At 36.1% G+C, this 23,058-nt stretch overlaps 3 protein-coding genes across 5 annotated transcripts in view; 1 reads left to right on the top strand and 2 right to left on the bottom strand.

Moving 5' to 3' along the window:
- Positions 1 to 916: 916 nt before the first annotated feature.
- thoc7 (THO complex 7) lies at positions 917 to 9,169 on the bottom strand. 2 transcript variants are annotated; one of them, XR_015501883.1, is made up of 8 exons: positions 9,120 to 9,163; positions 8,385 to 8,505; positions 8,124 to 8,251; positions 5,878 to 5,964; positions 5,735 to 5,792; positions 5,420 to 5,486; positions 2,519 to 5,326; positions 917 to 2,378 (listed from the first exon to the last, which is right to left on the bottom strand). XR_015501883.1 is itself a non-coding variant. In NM_001003429.2 (8 exon segments), coding segments are annotated over 8 exon segments (609 nt in total). In that variant the 5' UTR covers positions 9,139 to 9,169; the 3' UTR covers positions 917 to 1,049.
- Positions 9,170 to 13,845: 4,676 nt separating this feature from the next.
- Positions 13,846 to 23,058, top strand: part of atxn7 (ataxin 7) — an 85,361-nt gene continuing 76,148 nt past the window's right edge. For both annotated transcript variants that reach the window (XM_087273582.1, XM_087273583.1), the window contains exon 1: positions 13,846 to 14,021. The gene's annotated coding sequence lies outside the window, so the exon portion shown is untranslated. The remainder of the gene's footprint in view (positions 14,022 to 23,058) is intronic.
- On the bottom strand, positions 18,307 to 22,711 carry LOC147841769 (uncharacterized). Its single transcript, XM_087273698.1, has 2 exons — positions 18,644 to 22,711; positions 18,307 to 18,371 (listed from the first exon to the last, which is right to left on the bottom strand). The coding sequence occupies exon 1, from the start codon at positions 19,527 to 19,529 to the stop codon at positions 18,939 to 18,941; it is 591 nt and encodes a 196-aa protein (XP_087129824.1). The 5' UTR covers positions 19,530 to 22,711; the 3' UTR covers positions 18,307 to 18,371; positions 18,644 to 18,938.

The following is a 23,058-nucleotide window of genomic DNA, read 5'->3' as shown; positions in this document are numbered from 1 at the left end:
AATATAACATAACACTGAATTCATTTTTTTTTTTTGTGTGCCACCCCAAGATTTGGTGCGGCCTCTTCTGGCCACCCCTAAGAAAATTTTCTGGGGGCGCCACTGCACCAATACTTAACACTGATTTAAGATCTTCACGACTTCACTATTACGGACGGACGGATAGACAGACAGACAGTGAATGTATAAATAGATATGAGAAACTCCAAATACCTAGAACGAATAACAGAAATACAGATAGTATGACTAAACAGATAGATTATTATCTCCTCAGGACTTTAAACTCCAGTAACATGGTAATAATGTAAACATCCTGCTAAACATTGTACCAACAGCGACATCTGCTGGTTCAGAGATACTTATCATATACATCGCTCCAGTAAATGGCTTAAAATTACTATAAATATTTGGTGTAAATGTGCTTGGCCAATCTTTGTTTAGAAAAAAAAACACTTCTTGTTTTATACTTCTATTTCAATTTGAATTTTAATCCAGTTTTATTGGTCCAAAACGTCTAATTAGTCTTATTTCAGACAATATTGTAAGCATCTTCCAGCTCTTCACAATGTTTGGAGCAATATGTTTATAGTTTTAATGTGCGCCAGCTTGCAAGGTTTTACATTTCCTTTTTTTGTATCCATCAAACATCTTTATACAAAGTCATTTTGATATTAACATACCTCAACATAACCCGCCATAAACCTTTTTCGGTTTATATTATAGTCTCTGTGCTTTGACAGTTTTGCAGTTGAAATAATTTATGAAGGTTTTGGATTGAACTACACAACACAAAACTAATGTGCACATTACTGTTTTTAATTAATAACAAAAAGAGTTTTATGTGGTTCTCAAAACTCCAAATATTCCCCTATAGAGGCCATATACTCTGAAACTAAACAAACTCAACTTAAACAGATTTAGTTTATCATGAAACTGCTTTAATTCTGTACATTGCCAACATCAAAAAACAGACTAAAATGAAAAAAAAATTAATATGAGCTCCTGAAAAATAAAAGAACATCTTAAGAAAACTGTACAAATGCAAATGTCTAGTCTCCGTTTTCCATCGGGCTGTCCTGGGTATCGTCGCTTTCCATCTTCTCATCATCTAAAAATTGTGTAAGACACAACAGACAGTATAGCATAAACAGAACATTCACAGAGCATCTGAGGCCTGTTGCACAAAGCCAGAGTGGGGTTTTACCCAGGTAAGTTTGCTTTTAATTTATATTAAGTTTTCTGGCTCAAAAAAAGTGGGTTGGTTTTGATCAGATCTCATCACCAAGGTAATTAGCACATGACTAATCTGCACCGGGGCATGCTTTTATTGTGGCTTCTCCAACCTTTGCTGCATTGATTATTTCTGCCTTATAAAAAGTATTAAAACTTCTGAAAATTCTATCTGTTATGCCAAGGTCACACAACAGTTTAAGCATGCAAAATTCTGTTGTAAGGTGCTGCTAAAAGGGGCGGGATTAAACAAGACAATTAGACATTTTTAAAAAGTGAGCGATTAGTTCATATTTTACATTTCTGTCCTGAGAGGTCATGTTTGGGTCTTCGATTTGTCTCATGGAGTCATGTGACAGGGTTTCTACAGGTTTCTCCAAGTCAAATTTAAGACCATTATGAAGCAAATTTCAGACTTTTATGGTGGTAAGGTTTTTCTATGGTTGGGCCAATGAAAAAGATTTTAACTTGCCTCATCGAAATTTTGATTACCACAGAGTTTATTCATTCATTTTTTTGTCGGCTTAGTCCCTTTATTTGCCACAGCGGAATGAACCGCCAACTTATCCAGCAAGTTTTTACGCAGTGGATGCCCCTCCAGCCACAACCCTGGGAAACATGCACACACACATTCACACACACACACTCATACACTACGGACAATTTAGAAGGGGTGTCAAAATTAATTGTTTCTTCGGTGCATTGCGATGCAGACGCGGACAATTCTGTAACGGTTCAGTAATAATCATAACCGGTTATTATGTACTGACGTCATTTATCTCCTATGCGCTCTGTCGCGAGGGAGGTGAGCGCGAGTATTTACAACACTCAGGCAACTCAGGGCCGGCACGTGGCATATGCATAGGGCGCTGTACATCCAGTGGGGCGCCAGAAATGAGCGCGGTTCAGTTGGTTTTGTTTTCGATTTTCCTGACACACATTCAGTTATAGACGGCAATAACTCAAAAACCTCTTACCCTAAAAAGATCTAAAGTGTGTTTCCTACAAAAAGACAAAACTGGTTATGTTTCACAGCTGTCTTTCTTTTTTTTCGCTCGACATTACGAGCATTAAGCCCTCGCAATATGTGTTTAGCCGGGAGAGCTCAAACTGAGAGGAGCTCTCCGTAAGGGACCGTTGGAAAAGTGCTCCTTTTTTTTCGTTTTTCTGCTCCGCTCAGCGCGAGTTCTCCCTGTTGCGAGGGCTTAAGTGTGTGTGTGTGTGTGTGTGTGTGTGTGTGTGTGTGTGTGTGTGTGTGTGTATGTTTGTTTGTTTGTTTGTTTGGTGCTGTCTATGTTTGTGTTTAAATGAGAGACAGTGTGGTGCTGTGTGTCTGTACAGACAGCCTCCCCCCTAAAATATAACACTGTATTTAGAAAGCATCGTCAATGCACAGTGATGCACCGAGATATCAAATTGAACCGAATCGAAGCCATGATAATCGTAAACCAACCGAACCGTGAGACCAGTATAGGTTCACACCTCTACAATTTAGCCAACCCAATTCACCTGTACCACATGTCTTTGGACTGTGAGGGAAACCGGAGCACCCGGAGGAAACCCATGCGAAGGCAGGGAGAACATGCAAACTCCACACAGAAACGCCAACTGAGCCGAGGTTCGAACCAGCGACCCAGCAACCTTCTTGCTGTGAGGCAACAGCACTACCTACTGCGCCACTGCCTCGCCCACATAGTTTAAATGTGTCAAAACAAGCAAAATCTAGTGAATAATAGTTTTTAAAAAAACTATAATAAACATTAGGCACAACAGTTTATGGAAACTTTAAAAACGAATGTTATTGTAAGGAAGATAACTACAGTTTTGAGTAGGATGATTGGTGATTGATCTGCCCGTTTAACATAGGAAAATTAAGACCTGTTTAAAATTATTTAAGACCTACACAAAATTTCAGTAAATTGGCTTTTGAAATTTTAAACTTTTTAAGACCAAGCAGAAACCCTGCCTGATGTGATTTCACAGGACAGAATTCACCAAGCTTTGCAATGCAGCGAACTGTGCAAGCTTGCATTTCCGGTCTGTTCAATTCAATTCAATTCAAGTATCAAGAGTGAGTAATGGGACACTTTGATGTCCTTAGCATATGGTTTCCTCTATATTTATTCCTCCATGGCAGGGCGCCACGCCAAAATGAATCCCGCCACGGCTACATTACAGCCTCTCTTTCAAAACATTCAGTCGTGACTGTTTTTTAATAGCCGGTGATAATCGCACCAAAACGTATTAAAAGGTAAGTGAATTAGTACAGCGCAAACTTTTCTGTAATCGTAGTAGTGCTGTGCGTCATTTGTTTAACCATTTAAGGTGACGTGCTGGCTGGCTGACTGACAGGTTAGTGATGTGTGAGGCCAGCAAACACGACGTATAGCCGTTTCATTTTACTTCAGGACGCATTAATGCCGCTCTGTAGGTCTATTGGAGACATTCATAAATATTCCTAGCAAATCGAATAAATGTTGAAGACATACTTGTTACATAAACGCACTAAATCGCACTTCAGCAGCATTTATTTGAGAACGCATAAGAAGATCTGCGCTTGAGCAGCATATATTTGAGGGAGGCATGCAAGAAGTTTTGTGCATGAGCAAAAGAAATCGACGCGCAAGCAAAAAGATTCGAAGGCTCGTCAGCCAATACATAAATGCGATCTCGACTTGCGATACTGCACTCGATGCATTTGTCATTGAAATAATGCCACAGGTGGATAAAATCCTAGAAGAAACACTGTGGCGTTAATAGCAGGTTTGGCATGCTGTCCCAGAAGAGAACCCTGAGCTCGGAGATAAATGAGCCCAAGGCTCCCGTTTGGTCAATAAACATATAATGGGGGTCCAAGATCAGGTAGGTCTCGAGAATTCAGGAGGAAAAAGAGAAGATGGGGTAAAAGGGGGTATTCTTCCAAAACGAAGATAAAGCAGTAGGGTAAAATTGGTCTATTTATGGTAAGTTTGGATCAATCTGATTGGATTATAACTGATTACGGATGAGAATCCAGCCATGCTTAATCATATCATATGCTCCTCTCAAAATTAATTCATAAAACTTTACTTATTTCTAAAGCACTTTTTCAATGTAGATTGTGTCAAATTAGCTTAACATAGAATTTCTGGTAAATTAAAACTGTGTCAGTCCAGTTTTCTTTAACATACATTATATCTGTTTTATATATTATATAGTCTGTTGCAATCGCATGTATATGAATAGAAGTCTATGGGGAGAAAAGTGCAGTGTGACCGTGGCTTTAATCTTCAGCTGAGAGTGAACTGCACTGACCCCATCACAAAAAACAAGTCTCATGTGATTGGCTGTTTGCTGCATGCATCACACATTCAGGTGCATGTGGTCCAGAGAAGAGCTGCAGCCACATTATACTTTTTGCCTTCCATTCATACCCACGCAAATGCAGCAGCCCGGAAACACAAGCTTGTGCCACAAGTTACGCAGTTCGCTGCACTGCAAAGTTCAAGCTTGGTATACTCTGACCTGCAAAATGGCATCACGTGACTGCATGAGACCACATGACCTCTCTGGACAGAAATGTAAAATATGAACCAATCGCCCGCTTTTTTTAATTGTCAAATCATCTTGTTAAATCCCACCCCTTTTCCCAGAGCCATACGTCAGAATTTTGCATGCTCAAACTGTAGTTTGATTGTGGCATGAGCTTGCTTTTCCAGTCTGCCGCATTCACTTGTGTATGAATTGAAGTCTGGAGCAAAAAGTGCAGCGTGACCTCAGCTTAATTCCCAAACACTGGACTAAACCCCGAGAGCAATCATATCAAGTGCTGTGAAACCACTTAACCTGATCTTAATTAGTCGGGATTTGTTTGGTTTTGTCAACCTGAAACTTACTCAGAGTCTGCACCCTTAGTTTGTTCAAACTCTTTTGTACAACAGGCCACAGGCAAAAATCTGATCTGAATAAAAACTAATTGTTGACAATGCAAAACAGTTCACAAGCAAATGTGTGTCCATTAGCCATCATTCAGTTAATACTACTCACTCTCCAAAGTCTGCTGAAGTTCCTGAATGGTGGTAAGGAGGACGTGGAACTGTTTCTTACGAAGTTCCAACTGAAGATTGGTTAAACAAAAATAAGATCAGGTTAAATATTTTAGTCTATGATGGTGTATTATTTAATTTGTAGAAAAAGCACAGTGCCTCACCTTGTCCTCCACATTCTCTTTGATGTGTGAAAGCTGCTGAAGGTCTTTGTCTAAAGCCTCAAGCTGCCTGCAGAAAAAAAGAGATCACAAAATAACTGGTGGGTCAATATACATCTCTGCCACTGGACATCCTGTTTGTCATTTTAAATAAAGAACACGCAGACTATTGATTTAATACACTAAATATACTTTTCACACCAATCCTAGCATTAAACAAATTAAAACTTTGATAGATAAGTATATAAATAACATATTCTAACTCTCTGGAAAATACAAATGTGTTAAATGAAATAAGAATGTCTCCACCAAACTTACTTTAAGGTCTCATGTCTGTCTGGATGTTGCTTAATAACTCTGGCCAAAGCATCATACTCTACAAACAAAATGGTTAAGTTAGAGACAGAAAAAAAGTCATCAAATTAAATGGTAAAAAAAATAATTATCAAAATGTAGTATACCTTGTCGGTTTTTTCGTATCCTTTTCGCTCTCTGGATTTCCTTTTTGCACTCTGCAATTTTTTCATGTGCTGACGCAATACTTTTCTCTGTATTGGAAGAAACAAAAACATTTTGCTACAGTAAATAATTGAATAAGTATTAATGGTTTGTTTGTACACCTGGTATTAACATGTTTTTTGTCACTATCAACCACTTTCTCAAAAGTTTTGGCAAAAAAAAAAGCACAATGTTCTCTTACCAGTTCCGGCGAAAATTTCTAATTGAAATTTCTAATTGATTTTTCGACAGATATTGTGATTTCAATTTGGTTTGCGATTTAAATTTGAAGTCAAGCCTCAGCTCAATAATCTGTATTGTAGCTTTTTAATGCTAAAATGCAGTGTGTTAACTAGTTTAAAAAAAATAACTTAAAACATACTAACAAATAATAAGATAATACTTTCAAACAGTAAGCTCAAACAAAATGACCTTTCCTTTCTAAACAAAAAAAAATACAAAAAAATAATAACTATAAAAATACAGAACACTCAGCAAAATAATGCCAAATTCAAACTGCATGATTTTAGCCCTGATTTTTGACTCGACAACAGGTTTCAAGAAATTGCAAAAAATGCCTGAAATCACAGGCAAATAGGTACTCATTCACGCAAGTATCAACCACACAGTACGAACTATCAAAGACGCAATCGGTGAGAATCGATGATGTGTCGTAGACACATGTGAGATATTCAGTGTGCTAAACAGCTGGATCTGTCGACGATTCAAATCATGCCGTGTGAAATCTGCAGGCCAGCGGGAGGTTGGGGAACAAGTTAAAAGTGCTTCTATTTTGTCTATTTGGACCCCAAAAAATGGAGGAACAACTAGTGTAAATTTGGCAGGAGCACTCGTTTCTGTTTGAAGTGTCATCTGAGCAACCGGGTCGAAAAAGAAAAAGTTGAGGAGAAATTGCTAATTCCTATTAAAGGCCAAGTGAGCAAAATAAGTAAATTTTCTACCCCACTAAAGGCTTTATTCTCATTATATAGTTCATGACAAAAGATATACTACATTATTTCCATGTCACTTCTTCTGTGCTTGGTTTTGAGATGTAGTTTGTAGACCGGGACAAAGTTGTCGCCAATTCTTCCTATTCTAAATCATACAGTGTGAACCCCCCGTTGCCAATCCATCTTGCAGGGTAAACAAAGCAGCGATGAAATGCTACCCCCGACAGTCATACAGGGTGAAAACATCTGTGAAATGACTACTTTGAAAATCATGCAGTCTGAACTCGCCATAAAAATCACTGATAAAAGGCAGATTGAAAAGTTCTGATTGAAAATCAGAATACAAAACAAAATACTGCACTTTTGAATCCAACTTGATTCGTGAACAAGCTGAATTTTATCAGTTAGCCAGTTAAATCAATTCACAAATTGCACTGAACAATTAATTTGCGAATTGGATAGACATGTTTACGAGTCAACAAATAACTGATTTGAATGATCTTTTCAGTCTGAGTATCTCCCTTGAATGATTCACTGATTCAAATTATTTGATCAAAGAGAGTCTACGATAAACAATTCACAGATTTAACACACTGATCTGAATTTGGTGTAGTTTTGTAGCCATCAGAGCAGAAATGAAGGCTGCAGCACTCTGTATCATTTTCTATTATGCAAGGTTATTTTGCGATATTAGAAATAATTGAAAAAGCTTACACAAACACCCACCCTTTTATCCTGTAGGCATGGGATGATAACCGTTTTCAAGGTATACTGCACATTGGAAAAGTAAAGTCCTAATTTTCTGCTTTACTCTTGCTACGGTATAAATAGAGTTCAGAACAACAGTATCTCCAGCAGAAAAGATCTCCAAAGAGGTTGTTTTAAATTGGAAAGAAATCAATGATTCATTTTGAATTATTTAGCCTGGCATATTCACTGCTCCAAAATACTTTAAATGTTTATCAAAGTAAAATATAGTGTTCAAAGTTTTTGTTTTTTACCCAGACATTTAAAAAGAATATATTTCAAAGCAGTAATCACAATACCATGTGTCCGTGATATTTTTATCCAAGGTTATAATATGGTCAGAAACGTACACCGGCCCATGCCTAATATCCTGCCCTCAAAGTAATATTTAATATAGTCAAAAGATGTAGATTAAAACAATGAGTGCAAACAGGAATGTGTCTCCCTTGTCAGCATATAATCCAATCAACCCAAAAGAAAAAAGCAGGGAAGTCAACAAGAAGTCTTACCAATATCGGTATAGATTCCTTCATAATTCTCCATTTCTTTCAGGTTCATGTTGTACACAAGCAAGGTTTTCCCCATGGAGAATTCACACTGAGCCAAGGACATCATCATTCTTTGATACTGAGACATCCTGCAGACACATATGAATGATAAAGTAATTACACCCAAGGTCGTGGTAACTAATCAGTGGAATATTTTAAAGGAAAAGGAAAAAAATATCTTATCAAGTCAGGTGTATAAAGTTAAACCAGAATGTAAATTACCCCTCCTCTGGTGAGAAACTGGAGTGGCACCATTTGGTGAAGCTCTTCATGAGCACATTAATGCGTCTGTCATCTCCAGCTCCATCTCCATCGATCAGAAGACGCTTCCGAATAACCTCATCTGTGAGGGAGGAGACATAGATATTATTTAGTCTAAATATAGGTCTAAATAGCATAGCACAGATATTATACTGTAAATTGTATTCAGTGACTAAATGTGGAACAATATATATATATATATATATATATATATATATATATATATATATATATATATATATATATATATATATATATATTCTGCTTGATTATTTTTGAAACAAAGTAAATCTCTAAATTCAGCAAAAATCAGTTTATTTTCCAACATTGATGCTTGTTTTAACTGATTGATCCAACATTGAAAAGTGTCAGAAGGGTGCCATCAAATTTTCATATTATCGTATTTACATATTATACTTACCAATATATTTTATATCACTGTAATGCCTATCCAAAACCAAAGTCAGCGTAATAAATTATACTTATACATCTTGTAACTTGTTTTAGTTAATCAGTATTAGCATGTGGCTAACTAACTGTTAGCTAAGACTCCTCATGTAGACATTTCAAAGGAGTTCGTTTAGTTTCCAGGAAATAAAAACATGGACGTACGCTACTGTAATAATTCCTTCAGATTTGCTACATAAATTACAATTACATGATAGTTAAGAAAAATAAAACAAAGGAAAATCTTACCATCAGTAATGCTGCCCATTCTCCAGCAGGCTAACTGGACTGTTAGAAAAAACTTTATTGTCAGGCGCGCGCGGACACGCAAGGCATCAGCGCCCCGCCTCTGTTGCGAAGCAAACCCGCCGAGCTCACAACAGTTTTCTGAACGGCTAGCTTTTACTTTATTATTACAAAGTCATTTAAATGTTTTGCGGAAAACTCGTTTTAGACTAGTCGACTGATAGCGTGTCTTTCAGAAATACTGTATTTGTAGGTAGTTAGTTTAGTTTTTGACAGTATTGAGAAATGAGATTCATTTTCGCGAATCGGTTCATTTGAACAGTTCGTTTTAAAGTGTGGTTCCACAAGACTCGTCAATTTGTTTGAGCAATATCGTCAGTTTAGTTATGAATCATGATTTAGCTTTTTAAAAATACATTTGGAATCTGAAAAAGTTTTAAATTAAAAACTATTGTCTAGTGTCATTTATTAGGCAAATAACAATCTAGCCAGCACATTCAATTTCCTCAGTCAGAATTTGGCCATTTCAATAATAAAAAAAATAATAATAATAAAAGCTTTACAATTTTCTAGCCTTACATGTTAAAAAGTGCATTTGAAAATTAAGGATAACAATAGCCTAATTAGTATTCAAATCAATTTTACTATAGGCCGCCCTTTTTATTGCTCATTTTTAGTTTCAAGATAAGTTCCAAGATTTAGAACAAAAGTTACTTGTAAAACGTTTTCTCTGTTTACAAACAGTAGCGAAAGATGACGTCACTTATGTCAGATTGTGTGATTTCCTACACAGCTAGATGTTGATCATCAAAAACATTTGTTAGCATTGACTAAGACTGATTTGCTGAAGTCACACCGAAGCAACAGCCAACAGAGGATTACGCCTTTTTAATGGGTTATTTTTACTATTTATGATGGCATGTAGCAGTCAAAATACGACATATGAGCTCATGAATGGGAAAAATTCTGCACATTTGTCAGTAAGGGTTTTTTTTCTGAACCCCCTCTGGCTACATAGGCTACATATAACATAGTATATTATGAAATAATAAGACGTTTTAAAATCCATCTTTCTTTTGCTTCGTCAGTTCAGTTTGTGCCATTATGATTCAGTTTATGAATACAAAGCTTTTTACGTAGATATGAAAATAATTCAACATGAATTAAAATGTGAATTTAAATATTTTAAATTTGCTTGACTGAGAATGAGGTAAAGTTGATTTTAGGACATCTTGGACATTCTCCATAATAATTTTATTATTATATAATAATTATATTTCAGAAAGGAATTATTTGCAAAAAAATTCTATGTAATCATACAAGGTATACCTGTAGGTCAGGGTTTCCCAAACTTTTTAACTCGCGAGCCCCAGAATAACAATGCCAGTGACAGGCAACCCCCAATATCCTCTGAGGTGGTTATAAATATATAAACCTTCTACACATTGGTGCACACATAGCAATAGACCCAAGTCTATTCATTATTTAATTTTGGAGAATGCCACTCGGAGACCATCCTTTATGTTAAGTTGTAGCCTGTATTTATTTTTAAAGTATTTGATTGCCATAAAGGTGTCAGAAGGTTTTACCTGGTGTTATAAAATTAATCTGCTTCATTTGATGCTTTTGCTGTGTCTTTAATCTAATCACCCCAAACTACAACATTGATCACAGTCAATTAAATTGTGCTAATGTTGTTTTGAAGTCATACATAGATGAGATTTCAGACGCAAATTCAAATTAGCATGGTAAACAATATAAAGACTGCTAAAATGAACAAATGTGTGAATATAAAACCAACTTTATTTGACTGCGCTAGCGACATGGTGGTACAGTGGGTAGCACTGTCACCTCACAGCAAGAAGGTCGCTGAATCAGCCCCAGCTGGGGTCAATTGGCATTTCTGTGTGGAGTTTGCATGTCCTCCCTGTGTTTGCGTAGGTTTCCTCCGGGTGATCCGGTTTCCCCCACAAGTCCAAAGACATGCGGTACAGGTGAATTGAATAAACTAAATTGGCCGTAGTGAATGAGTGTGTATAGATATTTCTCAGTACTGCGTTGCAGCTGGAAGGGCATCCGCTGTGTAAAACATTTGCTGGATAAGTTGGTGGTTCATTCCACTGTGGTGACCCCTGATGAATAAAGGCACTACGCCAAAAAGAAAATGAATGAATGAATGAATGAATAAAATGCCTTGTTTGCTCACTTGCTTATTGATACTTAGCTCTTCTATTTTGGAAAATGTACTTGCTAAATTATGACTCTGTTCCATATGGGATAAATCTGCCTCTAAAGGGCACTTTTAAAGAATTATGGATTGCATACTGAAGACTTGTTCCAAACCGAAAAGGTAAAAACTGCCCACTTAAAAAGAATGAAGAAACTCAAAGTGTACAATGATAAAGACTCTTTTCATGGTTTTTTGTGACCAACACCTTTTATCCCTCTAATACACTCCCTTCTTCAAAGGTTTTATAGGGGATATGGATGAGCCTTTCAAAATGGAACAAAGTCTTACTGTTTCTGCCATAGTAGTAAGAGCAGTAGTCTAATTTATGCTGTTTTCATTTCAGCAGCAGTTCTCAGTTCAGTGTTGGTTGCATCATGACTTGAATCAGTTTTGTGATCTTCTTTAACTTATTCACAGAAAATATCAGACTCAAGAGTGTCACATATCTACAACCTAATCTGACAGTTCTCATCATTATATTGCCAAGGTTATTGACCAGATACATTTTATGTTTTAAGCCATTCCTGCATGGCTTCCAGATATATTGTATAATCAATTTGTTTTTGATAGTTATGGCATTAGGAAACTGTTTATCAAGACTGTTTAAAAAGTGTTTCTTTAAAATATAGAAAGTTAATATTAATTTATTCATTTTCTTTTCAGCTTAGTCTTTTTATTGATCCAGGGTTGCCACAGCAGAATGAACCGCCAACTTACCCAGCACGTTTTTACGCAGCGGATGCCATTCCAGCCGCAACCCATTTCTGGTAAACATCCACACACACTCATTCACACTAATACACTACAGACAATTTAGCCAACCCAATTCACCTGTACCGCATGTCTTTGGACTGTGGGGGAAACTGGAGCACGCGGAGGTAACCCATGCAAACGCAGGGACAATATGCAAACTCCACACAGAAACAACAACTGACCCAGCCGAGGCTTGAACCAGCAACCTTCTTGCTGTGAGGTGACAGCAATACCTACTGCGCCACTGCGTAACCAGGAAAATACCAACGATAATAAAAATAATAATGATTCAGTCTTTCATTTAAGTTGCTATTAACATTTGTTGTAGTCATGTTTCAGCTCACAAAAACAAAATGTTATTTTAATAAATAAAACACCACAAATTCTGTAAATATATCATGTCAACTCATTCACTTGTTACTGACTCATTACAAATTAGTTCGAAAACTACTGTCATATATACATAAATAAAAGCCTAATGTATTGGCATACAATTCTTTTAAAATTCTATAATGATGAAAGACAAGGGTGTCACGGTGGCGCAGTGGTTAGCACAATCACCTCACAGCAAGAGTCTCGGCTGGGTCAGTTGGCATTTCTGTGTTTGCATGTTCTCCACATTGGTAAGCTAAATTAGCTGTGGTGTATAATATGTGTGAATGAGTGCGTATAAAGATGTTTCCCAGTGATAGGTTGCAGCTGGAAGGGCATCCGATGTGTAAAACATATGTTGGCGGTTCATTCCCCTGTGACAACTTCAGATTAATAGAGGGACTAAGCCAAAAAGAAAATATATGAATAAATAAAAGAACAAGAAAAACCTAATCCACAACATAAATTTGATTTGCTGTGTTTCTTTCATTATTATATACTTTCAAAAAATGTGAAAACTGTATGCAAATTCATTAGGATTTATATATATATATATATATATATATATATATATATATATATATATATATATATATATATATATATATATATATATATATATATATATATATAATTTTGTCAAACCGGAACTGCATTGGTGCCAAAAGCGAAATTTAAAAATGTGTTAAAATAATCAAATAAACTTATACAAAATATTAAAAAATAAGATAGAAATAAACAATAAAATGCATTTAATCAAATTATTTAAAAAAAATACAAATTATATTTTAATTAAAAAAAAAAAAAACAACCAACAACAGAAATAAATAAACCATAAGTTAACCATAGACACAACCAAAAGAGATGCTTCATTCTTCTAGTTCATTTGGATGGCGAGTCGAATCAGTTTTGTGAATCGGTTCAACTGAAAAAGATCTGCTCCCAAAGATTCACTTATCGCTACAGCAAGTATGTTTTCCATTATTATATCGCCAAAGTCATTTCAAAGTTGACTAGCCCGTATGTGACCCCGATTAGTGGTTTTAATCCTCAATATGCCTGCAGTTTGACATTGATCTAACAATATAACGAAGTGAGCTCGCTGGCTGTGTTTCAAAAACAACCGAGCATCCTAACCAGACAGCATATTTAAGCATCAGGGCTCGTCTAAAACGCTCGAAAATGTATCGTAAACGGGTTCAAATACCCCGAACAACAAAACACCCCCCTAAACAGCACTGGAACGCTAGAAACCCGCATACGATTCTCTTGAATGCTGTCTACGAAGTGAGCGCGTTTGTTATTGACACACCGCCAGCCCGTCCAGTGACAGGCGGACTCTGTGCATGCGTGCTGCTGGAGTCAGTCAGTGACGTTCTTGTCCCAGAATGCTGCCTGGTAAACAGACATGGAAGCACCTGGTGAAGACCTCCACAGTCACTGAGCACTGCACTCGCTCTTTGAACTGATCTTCATTGTCGATACACACTAAAGCCTGCGCCTTTGTTCTCCCTGGAGCTCCACCGGGACCCCCGAAGTCCAGGGCACTGGTAAGAGAACAATGATGACATCGAGATCAGCTGCTAATGTCTGTTCTGCCAGTTAGCCAGTTGCATGCTATAGCAGTGCCACCACCAATGGCTGGTTTCTGTTAGCAAAGAAGCTAAACCTGCTGCCGTCCCCCCTCCCCCTCTTATATGTGTGTGTAACATTTTATTTTGGTGACGTAATATTCAAGTTTACTTTGTTCGTCTCGCTCCGTGACAGAGCCGCTGTTTGTAGTTCTGACTGAAAAGTTGTTGTTGGAGGCTTTCTGATGACTGCTGGATCTTGACATTATTTGCTTTCACTTTCCCAAGTGCACTTGCCTAATGGAAGTTCACTGGTGGGTGCAAACAAGTGGACGAGAGTTGAAATGAATGGAGCCTCAAGAGTGTTTTTAATTATGAAGCACTTTTTATAACTTTAAGGGTATTTTAGAGAAGGGTTCATGGATTTTAAAGTTGTTAATTGAACTTTATAAAAAAAGGCGTACTATTGTGGAGAGGATGATTGGGGGTTTTATAGAACTTGTCAGTATACTGTTTTGTATAATCATGTTTTCTTTAATACAAATTTGGATTTTTGGTTTAGACGAAAATGAGATCTTCAATATTTCAAATGAACTCACACATATATGATCGCAGTATCAGTGTTTAATCTCTATAAAAGTTGGATTAGATGAATTTTGCAATTTCTAAACTTGTTCAGTTTTGACAACTCGTCATCTTTGCAGATTTGTAGCATCACATGAGTTATGTTCATTAGAGGTTATTATAGGCATAGGATGATAACTGTTTTTAAGGTATTCCGCGGTTTGGAAGTCAAGGTTTTAAAACCGTCAACATTTTCTGCAATACTGTTCCTAAGATATACTGTATGTAAGATTTTTTTTTCAATGTTTTTTGTGTTTGTTTGGGTTTTAGGACAACAGTATCTCCAGCAGAAAATATATTCAAAGATGCTGTCTTAAATTGTACAGAAAGCAGTGTTTTTGACACTAATGAAGACAGCTGAAGGGAATAATAAATTTGAATGATTTAGCCTGACATGTTTACTGTTCCAAAATACTTTAAATGTTTCTTAAAATAAAATATATTGTGTTCAAAGGGTAAAATGTTTTATGAAGACATTTTAAAATGAATATATTTTAAAGCAGTAATAGCAACACTCTGATATTTTTATCCAAGATTATCATAGCGTCAAAAGCTTATACCGTCCCATGCCTAGGTTGTGGTTATTATTTAGAATATAAAATAATTTATAATAAAAAAAAAAATACAGGAAGCACTACTTCATGTTTACACAAAATGCATGATTTTTTTTTACAATTGCAGAATTTCAATAATTTTAGGGAGGAAATTTTATTTATTTATTTTTTCATATTTTTTAAATAAATCATTTTCAGTAAAATATGTTAATGTACTTATGCACATGTGGGGGAAAAAATCTGAGTCCACTTTAAAGATTTTATTAGTTATATGGATTTGCTATTAATAGATATATGCTTGAGTAAAATGCTCATTTGTGGTTTATTTTATAATATGTCTAAGCTCTAACAAAAGTGTAATATTTAAGTTAAAAGACGCATTATTAGCAGTTTATTAATCAAATAAAAGACAAATCAAAATTTTTGTCAAATTGTACCTGACCATGGCAAATACAGAAACAATTGGCCTATTTTGCATTCGCTGCTGGATTCTTTCAAATTTCTATGTGAAATAAAACTAAATAACATGGTAATGTACTAACGATTGCTGTAGTTTATCATAATATATTGAATTAATTCGACTTTTTTTAGATTTTAATGAACGATTTAGTGACTCACATAAAAACTTCTTTTGTTTCATTACTGAATGGATCAGCGTTTTTGAACAGAATCTTGAATGAATGACGCAACAGCTAATCAAATCAAATCAAGTCAAATCACTTTTGTTGTCACATCATCAGTAGCACGTGTGCTATGATGAGTGAAAAGCTTAGGTGCTGGCTCCAGACAGTACAAAATACAGATGCAAATACAACGACAATGAACTGTGAGACATAATTTTTTATTGATGTCAGAATTAGGGGGTGGGCCGAAGTTAAATAATCCAAACTATAATATTGAAGTTACTATGGTAATTCCCTAATTTATAAATAAATACATTGAAATGACTTGAATCAATGTTTTCTTCTCATATAAAAAGTATTATTCTCAGTTACGCCACACACCTTTTTTGGCACATTTAAAAAAAAAAAAATTAATGGGCCTTTTAGCATTAGCGTACAGCATTTTTAATTTAAGTCAGTATCCAAATATTAGCTTAACAACAAATGGTGCATTACAAGTTGGTGGAGTTTTAAAAAATATGCACAAAAGCTAATACATTTTTTAAAGTTCCTTTTCTACAGTGGCCGAGAGAGCTTAACTTGCTGAAATTTAAGAAAACGCAATCAATTACAAAAAACGGCAGCAAGTTAAGAAACAATTTCCATCCGTTTGACAGCACACGTGCTGAAAATTCTCATAATGCAAACACCTTTTTATAAAACATGCTGCATTTTCCCACAATGCAAACAAATGAAAAAAGCGCACTGCATTTTCTTACAACGCAAACAATTTTTGAAAACCCACTGCAGTTTATCATAACGCAAACAAATTAATAAAATGTATTGGATTTTCTCACAATGCAGCACATTTTCAGAAAACATACTGCATTTTCCCACAATGCAAACAAATGAAAAAAAGCTCACTGCATTTTCTCACAAAGCAAACTATTTCAGAAAATGTGCTGCATTTTCTTATAACGCAAGCAAATTACTAAAACGCATGGCATTATAAAAAGTGCAAACAGTTTACGGAAATGCATTGCATTTCTCACAATGCAAGACATTTTCATAAAACATGCCGCATTTTCCCACAATGCAAACAAATGAAAAAAGCGCACTGCATTTTCTCACAAAGAAAATAATTTACGAAACGTGCTGCACTTTCTCACAATGCAAACAATTTCTAAAACACAGTGCATTTTCTCACAACCCAAACAAATTTATAAAACGCGATGCATTTTCTCACAACGCAAACAAATTACTAAAACGTGTTTCATTTTCTCACAACCCAAACAATTTACAAAAACGTACTGCATTTTCTTGCAACGCAAACAAATTACTAAAACGCTATGCGTTTTCACACAATGCAAACAAATTACTAAAATGTGCTGCATTTTCTCACAACACAAACAAATTAATAAAACGTGTTGCATTTTCTCACAAAGCAAACAATTACGAAAACGCACTGCATTTTCTCACAATGGCAACAATTTAATAAAACGCTGCATTTTCTCACAACACAAACAAATCAATAAAACGCGATGCATTTTCTCTCAACGAAAACAAATTACTAAAATGCGCTGCATTTTCTCACAACGCCAACAAGTTCTGAAAATGCGCTGCATTTTCTCACAATGCAAACAAATTATAAAAACGTGCTGCATTTTCTCACAACCCAAACAAATTACAAAAACGTGCTGCATTCTCCCAACGCAAACAATTTTTGAAAACCCACTGCAGTTTATCATAACGCAAACAAATTAATAAAATGTATTGGATTTTCTCACAATGCAGCACATTTTCAGAAAACATACTGCATTTTCCCACAATGCAAACAAATGAAAAAAAGCTCACTGCATTTTCTCACAAAGCAAACTATTTCAGAAAATGTGCTGCATTTTCTTATAACGCAAGCAAATTACTAAAACGCATGGCATTATAAAAAGTGCAAACAGTTTACGGAAATGCATTGCATTTCTCACAATGCAAGACATTTTCATAAAACATGCCGCATTTTCCCACAATGCAAACAAATGAAAAAAGCGCACTGCATTTTCTCACAAAGAAAATAATTTACGAAACGTGCTGCACTTTCTCACAATGCAAACAATTTCTAAAACACAGTGCATTTTCTCACAACCCAAACAAATTTATAAAACGCGATGCATTTTCTCACAACGCAAACAAATTACTAAAACGTGTTTCATTTTCTCACAACCCAAACAATTTACAAAAACGTACTGCATTTTCTTGCAACGCAAACAAATTACTAAAACGCTATGCGTTTTCACACAATGCAAACAAATTACTAAAATGTGCTGCATTTTCTCACAACACAAACAAATTAATAAAACGTGTTGCATTTTCTCACAAAGCAAACAATTACGAAAACGCACTGCATTTTCTCACAATGGCAACAATTTAATAAAACGCTGCATTTTCTCACAACACAAACAAATCAATAAAACGCGATGCATTTTCTCTCAACGAAAACAAATTACTAAAATGCGCTGCATTTTCTCACAACGCCAACAAGTTCTGAAAATGCGCTGCATTTTCTCACAATGCAAACAAATTATAAAAACGTGCTGCATTTTCTCACAACCCAAACAAATTACAAAAACGTGCTGCATTCTCCCAACGCAAACAATTTCCGAAATTGCGCAGCATTTTCTCACAATGCAAACAAATTACGAAAACGCGCTGCATTTTCTCACAACGCAAACAAATTACCAAAACATGATGCATTTTCTCATAATGCAAACAAACAAATTTATAAAACGTGTTGCATTTTCTCACAATGCAAACAAATTACTAAAACGCTGCATTTTCTCACAACACAAACAAATTAATAAAACGCGATGCATTTTCTCACAACCCAAACAAATTACTAAAATGAGCTGCATTTTCTCACAACCCAAACAATTTACAAAAACGTTTTACTATTGATGTAACGGTATTGTAAATACCGTCATACCGCAATATTAATTTTTTTCGATATTACCGAAGTCGCATGACTCGGTAAAACTATAGGTCTTCTGAGAAAATTTGCTCAGGCGAATGAAGCGAACGGGAGGTAGCGAAAACTACAATTCCCATCAGCCCATGCTTGACCATCATCCCTTGCGGTCTGTTGTCGCTACAGATCCAGTAATGCGGAAATGGAGTGTGCTGGTAGAAGCGAGGATGAAAAAGAGCTGGAAAACTCTAAAGCGGGTGTTGTCGCCGCGCGCGTACTGAATAGCGGTGTTGTCGCGCAAGTTCTTATCAGCTGTGTTGTCGCGCGCGTACTGAATAGCGGTGTTGTCGCGCGCGTACTGAATAGCGGTGTTGTCGCGCGCGTACTGAATAGCGGTGTTGTCGCGCGCGTACTGAATAGCGGTGTTGTCGCGCGCGTACTGAATAGCGGTGTTGTCGCGCGCGTACTGAATAGCGGTGTTGTCGCGCGCGTACTGAATAGCGGTGTTGTCGCGCGCGTACTGAATAGCGGTGTTGTCGCGCGCGTACTGAATAACGGTGTTGTCGCGCGCGTACTGAATAACGGTGTTGTCGCGCGCGTACTGAATAACGGTGTTGTCGCGCGCGTACTGAATAACGGTGTTGTCGCGCGAGTTCTTATCAGCTGTGTTGTCGCGCGCGTACTGAATAGCAGTGTTGTCAGCACACTGTTCAGATTGATGCAGACATGAGACCTCTATCTTACTCATGGTTTGTCCTCTCAAGTGGGGGAAAGACAATGCACAACGTTACCCACTGCTGTCAACCTGGGCCAAGTCATATCTCTCTTGTCCCAGAAACCTCAATCCCAAATGAGAGGTTTTTTTTTCTGTTGCAGGGGACATTGTAAATGCCCAGAGATACCGGCTTTTACCAGATTATATTTATATGATAATTTTCCTTTAAACCCATCTCTATCTAAGTGAGTGAGTGATTAAATGTTGAATGTGATGAGTTTTCAACAATACTAAATTGAAACTTTATTTTTTTTACATGGTTTAATAATTTTTTGTTATTAAAATTGAAGTTCATGTTTCAAAGCTTACAGATAGATGACTAATTTGTATGTCATTGACACTTTTGGCACTTTTTTGGAGTATTTTCATAAGTTTTGTTTTTTCCTGTAAATGATTCAATAAATACCGTACCGTGACATTCATACCGAGGTATTACCGTACCGTGAAATTCTGATACCGTTACATCCCTACGTTCTACATGTTCTCATAACGTAAACAATTTACGAAAACGCTCTGCATTCTCTCACAACTCAAACAAATATGCTGCATTTTTTCACAACGCTTTAAAATAGCACGGAATATAAGGTTATGATTAATTTGGGTAATAAAATACAAAAGGAAATCAAAGAGTAAAAAGAAACAAACAAAAAAAGACACAACCATGTCCATCATGTTTTTGGGTCCACTTGAAATATTTCCATTGTGTTCCGTTGTTTTTGCAAGTGTTGTGAGAAAATGCAGCATGTTTTATTAACTTGTTTGCATTGTATAGAAATGCAGCGCATTTTGGTAATATGTTTGCGTTTTTGAGAAAATGCAGGGCATTTTTAATTTGTTTGCGTTGTGAGGATTTGCAGCATGTGTGCTGTCAAATGGATTAAGATCTTTTCCTAATTTGCTGGTGTTTTTGTTATGGAACGTGATTTTGTTAAAATTGCAGCATTTTAAGTTCTCTTGGCCGCCAACCTTTTCACTACCTGCTGCCATAACAAATTTATTGGAACAAAAATCTTAATTTGAAGCAGAAGTTGTTTTCAATAGTCGTTTAATTCTATTCTAACACAAGCAGACATTAGTGTTAATATCTGTAGTCTAAATGTTTATCCCAACATTATCTAATGATTCTTTGATAATTTAGAAGCACAAATAAGTATACTGTGTGGAATAACCTGAAGACAAACTAAACTAAACTATAAATGACAATTGCTCTCAAGGTTTAATGTAGCTTTGGAATTCTGCTTTAAACATACTTATAAAATAGGCATCGCTGAATCGTTGTCATTTCGGTGTAGGTTTGCATGAAGTGAGTGTTTGAATCGAGTTCACAATCTTTAACAAATCATCATGCCGCTCTAATAATATGTAGATGATGTACATCAATTTCTGAAGGAGTCTTTTATCTCCCTGAAGGGGTTTATTCTGTGATAACGATTGGGTGTACACTATTCTGCCTATTATTACATGGCTGCTTCCCGCATAAGTAAATAATAAGATACAAAATATTGATTTGAGTTGACATATTTATTAGCTCACTGACTGAACACAAAGCTTTAGTGAAGAAAGCAGTTTGGTAAACGGCAATTTCAAACATTTTACATACAAAATGGTGACCATTCAGGACCAATTATTCCAGAAAGCCATGTAATAAATGCAAATAAACACTTAAATGCAGTATTTCTTGAGATCAAAATCTCTGATGTCTCCCACTGTTTCTCACTAGTTCTTATATATTACAGTAAACAAACTTTGCATGTCACAGCTTCAGATGTGCATTCAAATTTGGAATATTAATTGTTAGTGTATCTTTACGCACCACTTGTGAGGTGTTGACAAAGAGTGGGTGTCTATACTAAACACTGAAGGATGTTACACAGCTATGTAGATATGCTCAATGCATTTAGGCATATAGACATAGTCAAGACGATCTGCTGCAGTTCAGTCCCAGCATCAGAATATGGATGAAAGACGATTTAAGTGGCTTTGAACGGGGTATGGTTGTTGCTGGTGCCAGACAGGCTGGTCTGAGTATTTTAGAAAATGCTGATCAACTGGTATTTTCAAGCACAACCATCTCTAGGGTTTGCAGAGAATAGTCCGAAAAAGAGAAAATAACTATTGATTGGCAATTCTGTGGGCGTAAATGCTTTGTTAATGCCAGAGGTCAGAGGAGAATGGCCAGACTGGTTTTAGCTGATAGAAAGGCAACAGTAACTCAAATAACCACTCGTTACAACCGAGGTATGCAGAAGAGCATCTCTGAATGCACAATACATCCAATCTTGAGGTGGATGGGCTACTGCAGCAGAAGACTACATCTGATGCCACTCTTGTCATCTAAGAACAGGAAACAGGCTACAATTCTCACTAAAATTGGACAATGGGAGATTTAAAAAACATTGCCTGGTCTGATGAGTCTTGATTTCTGCTGTGACATTTTCTGATGGCTACTTCCAGCAGAATAACGCAAATCATCTAAGACTGGTTTCTTGAACATGACAATGAGTTCACTGTAGTCAAATGGCCTCCACAGTCACCAGAAGTCAATCCAGTAGAGCACATTTTGGGATGTGGTGGATCGGGATATTCACATCATGGATTTGCAGCCAACAAATCTGCTGTGACTGCGTGATGCTGTCATGTCAATATGGACCAAAATCTCTGAGGAATATTTCCAGTATCTTGTTGTATCTATGCCACAAAGGATTAAGGCAGTTCTGAAGTAAGGTGTAACTAATAAAGTGACCGGTGAGTGTATACTTTATGGGTAAAACATAATGAACAGATATGCACTTGATGATGGATAATGAAAATTCTGCTTATTGAGTGTACAATAAATTAATTGGGTTATGAGTTTTATTCATTGATTAGAGCAGTACATACATCATATCAAAAAATCGTTATAATGACATATATGATCTAAAATATAATAACATAATATCTCTATTGCAGCAAGGTGTGATACATTAAACTTATTTTATGTGCCAAACATTTGTGTGAAGCGTGCATGGGTTGTTTATTCAAATTTGACCAGTCACATGAGGCCTTACTATCTTTATACCCAATTCCCTAGGAGTGGTCATGTAAAGTTATTAATTACAAATACTCTAGTTACTGTAATTAGTGTTTCCCTCGAGAATTGTACATTACTAAGTAAATTGTTTAAAAATGTGTACTTTTACTTGAGTACATTTTAGTTCTGCATTGGTGCTTGAACTGTGCTGTTTAACCTTTAACCTGCAGTCATTTAATTCTCATTTATTTCATTTCATCTGTTTACTTACAAATAAGCCAACAATTGTTGTGCACTGTGCTGTACAAAAATACAGTACAGAAGATAGAAAGATAAATATAAAACAATGCATTTAAATATAAATTAATAAAATAGACCAAGTATTATAATGAGTTAAACACAGGAGTAAAAAGATGAGACTGTTACTATAATTTAAATCATATATAGAGAAAATGCAGAACTCACAAATAACGGAAAACTGGTCCATATCCT

The sequence above is a fragment of the Danio rerio genome, chromosome 11, assembly GCF_052040795.2.
Source record: "Danio rerio strain M-AB ecotype USA chromosome 11, GRCz13ab, whole genome shotgun sequence".
Classification (NCBI taxonomy): domain Eukaryota; kingdom Metazoa; phylum Chordata; class Actinopteri; order Cypriniformes; family Danionidae; genus Danio; species Danio rerio.
This window is presented reverse-complemented; position numbering and strand designations above follow the sequence as displayed.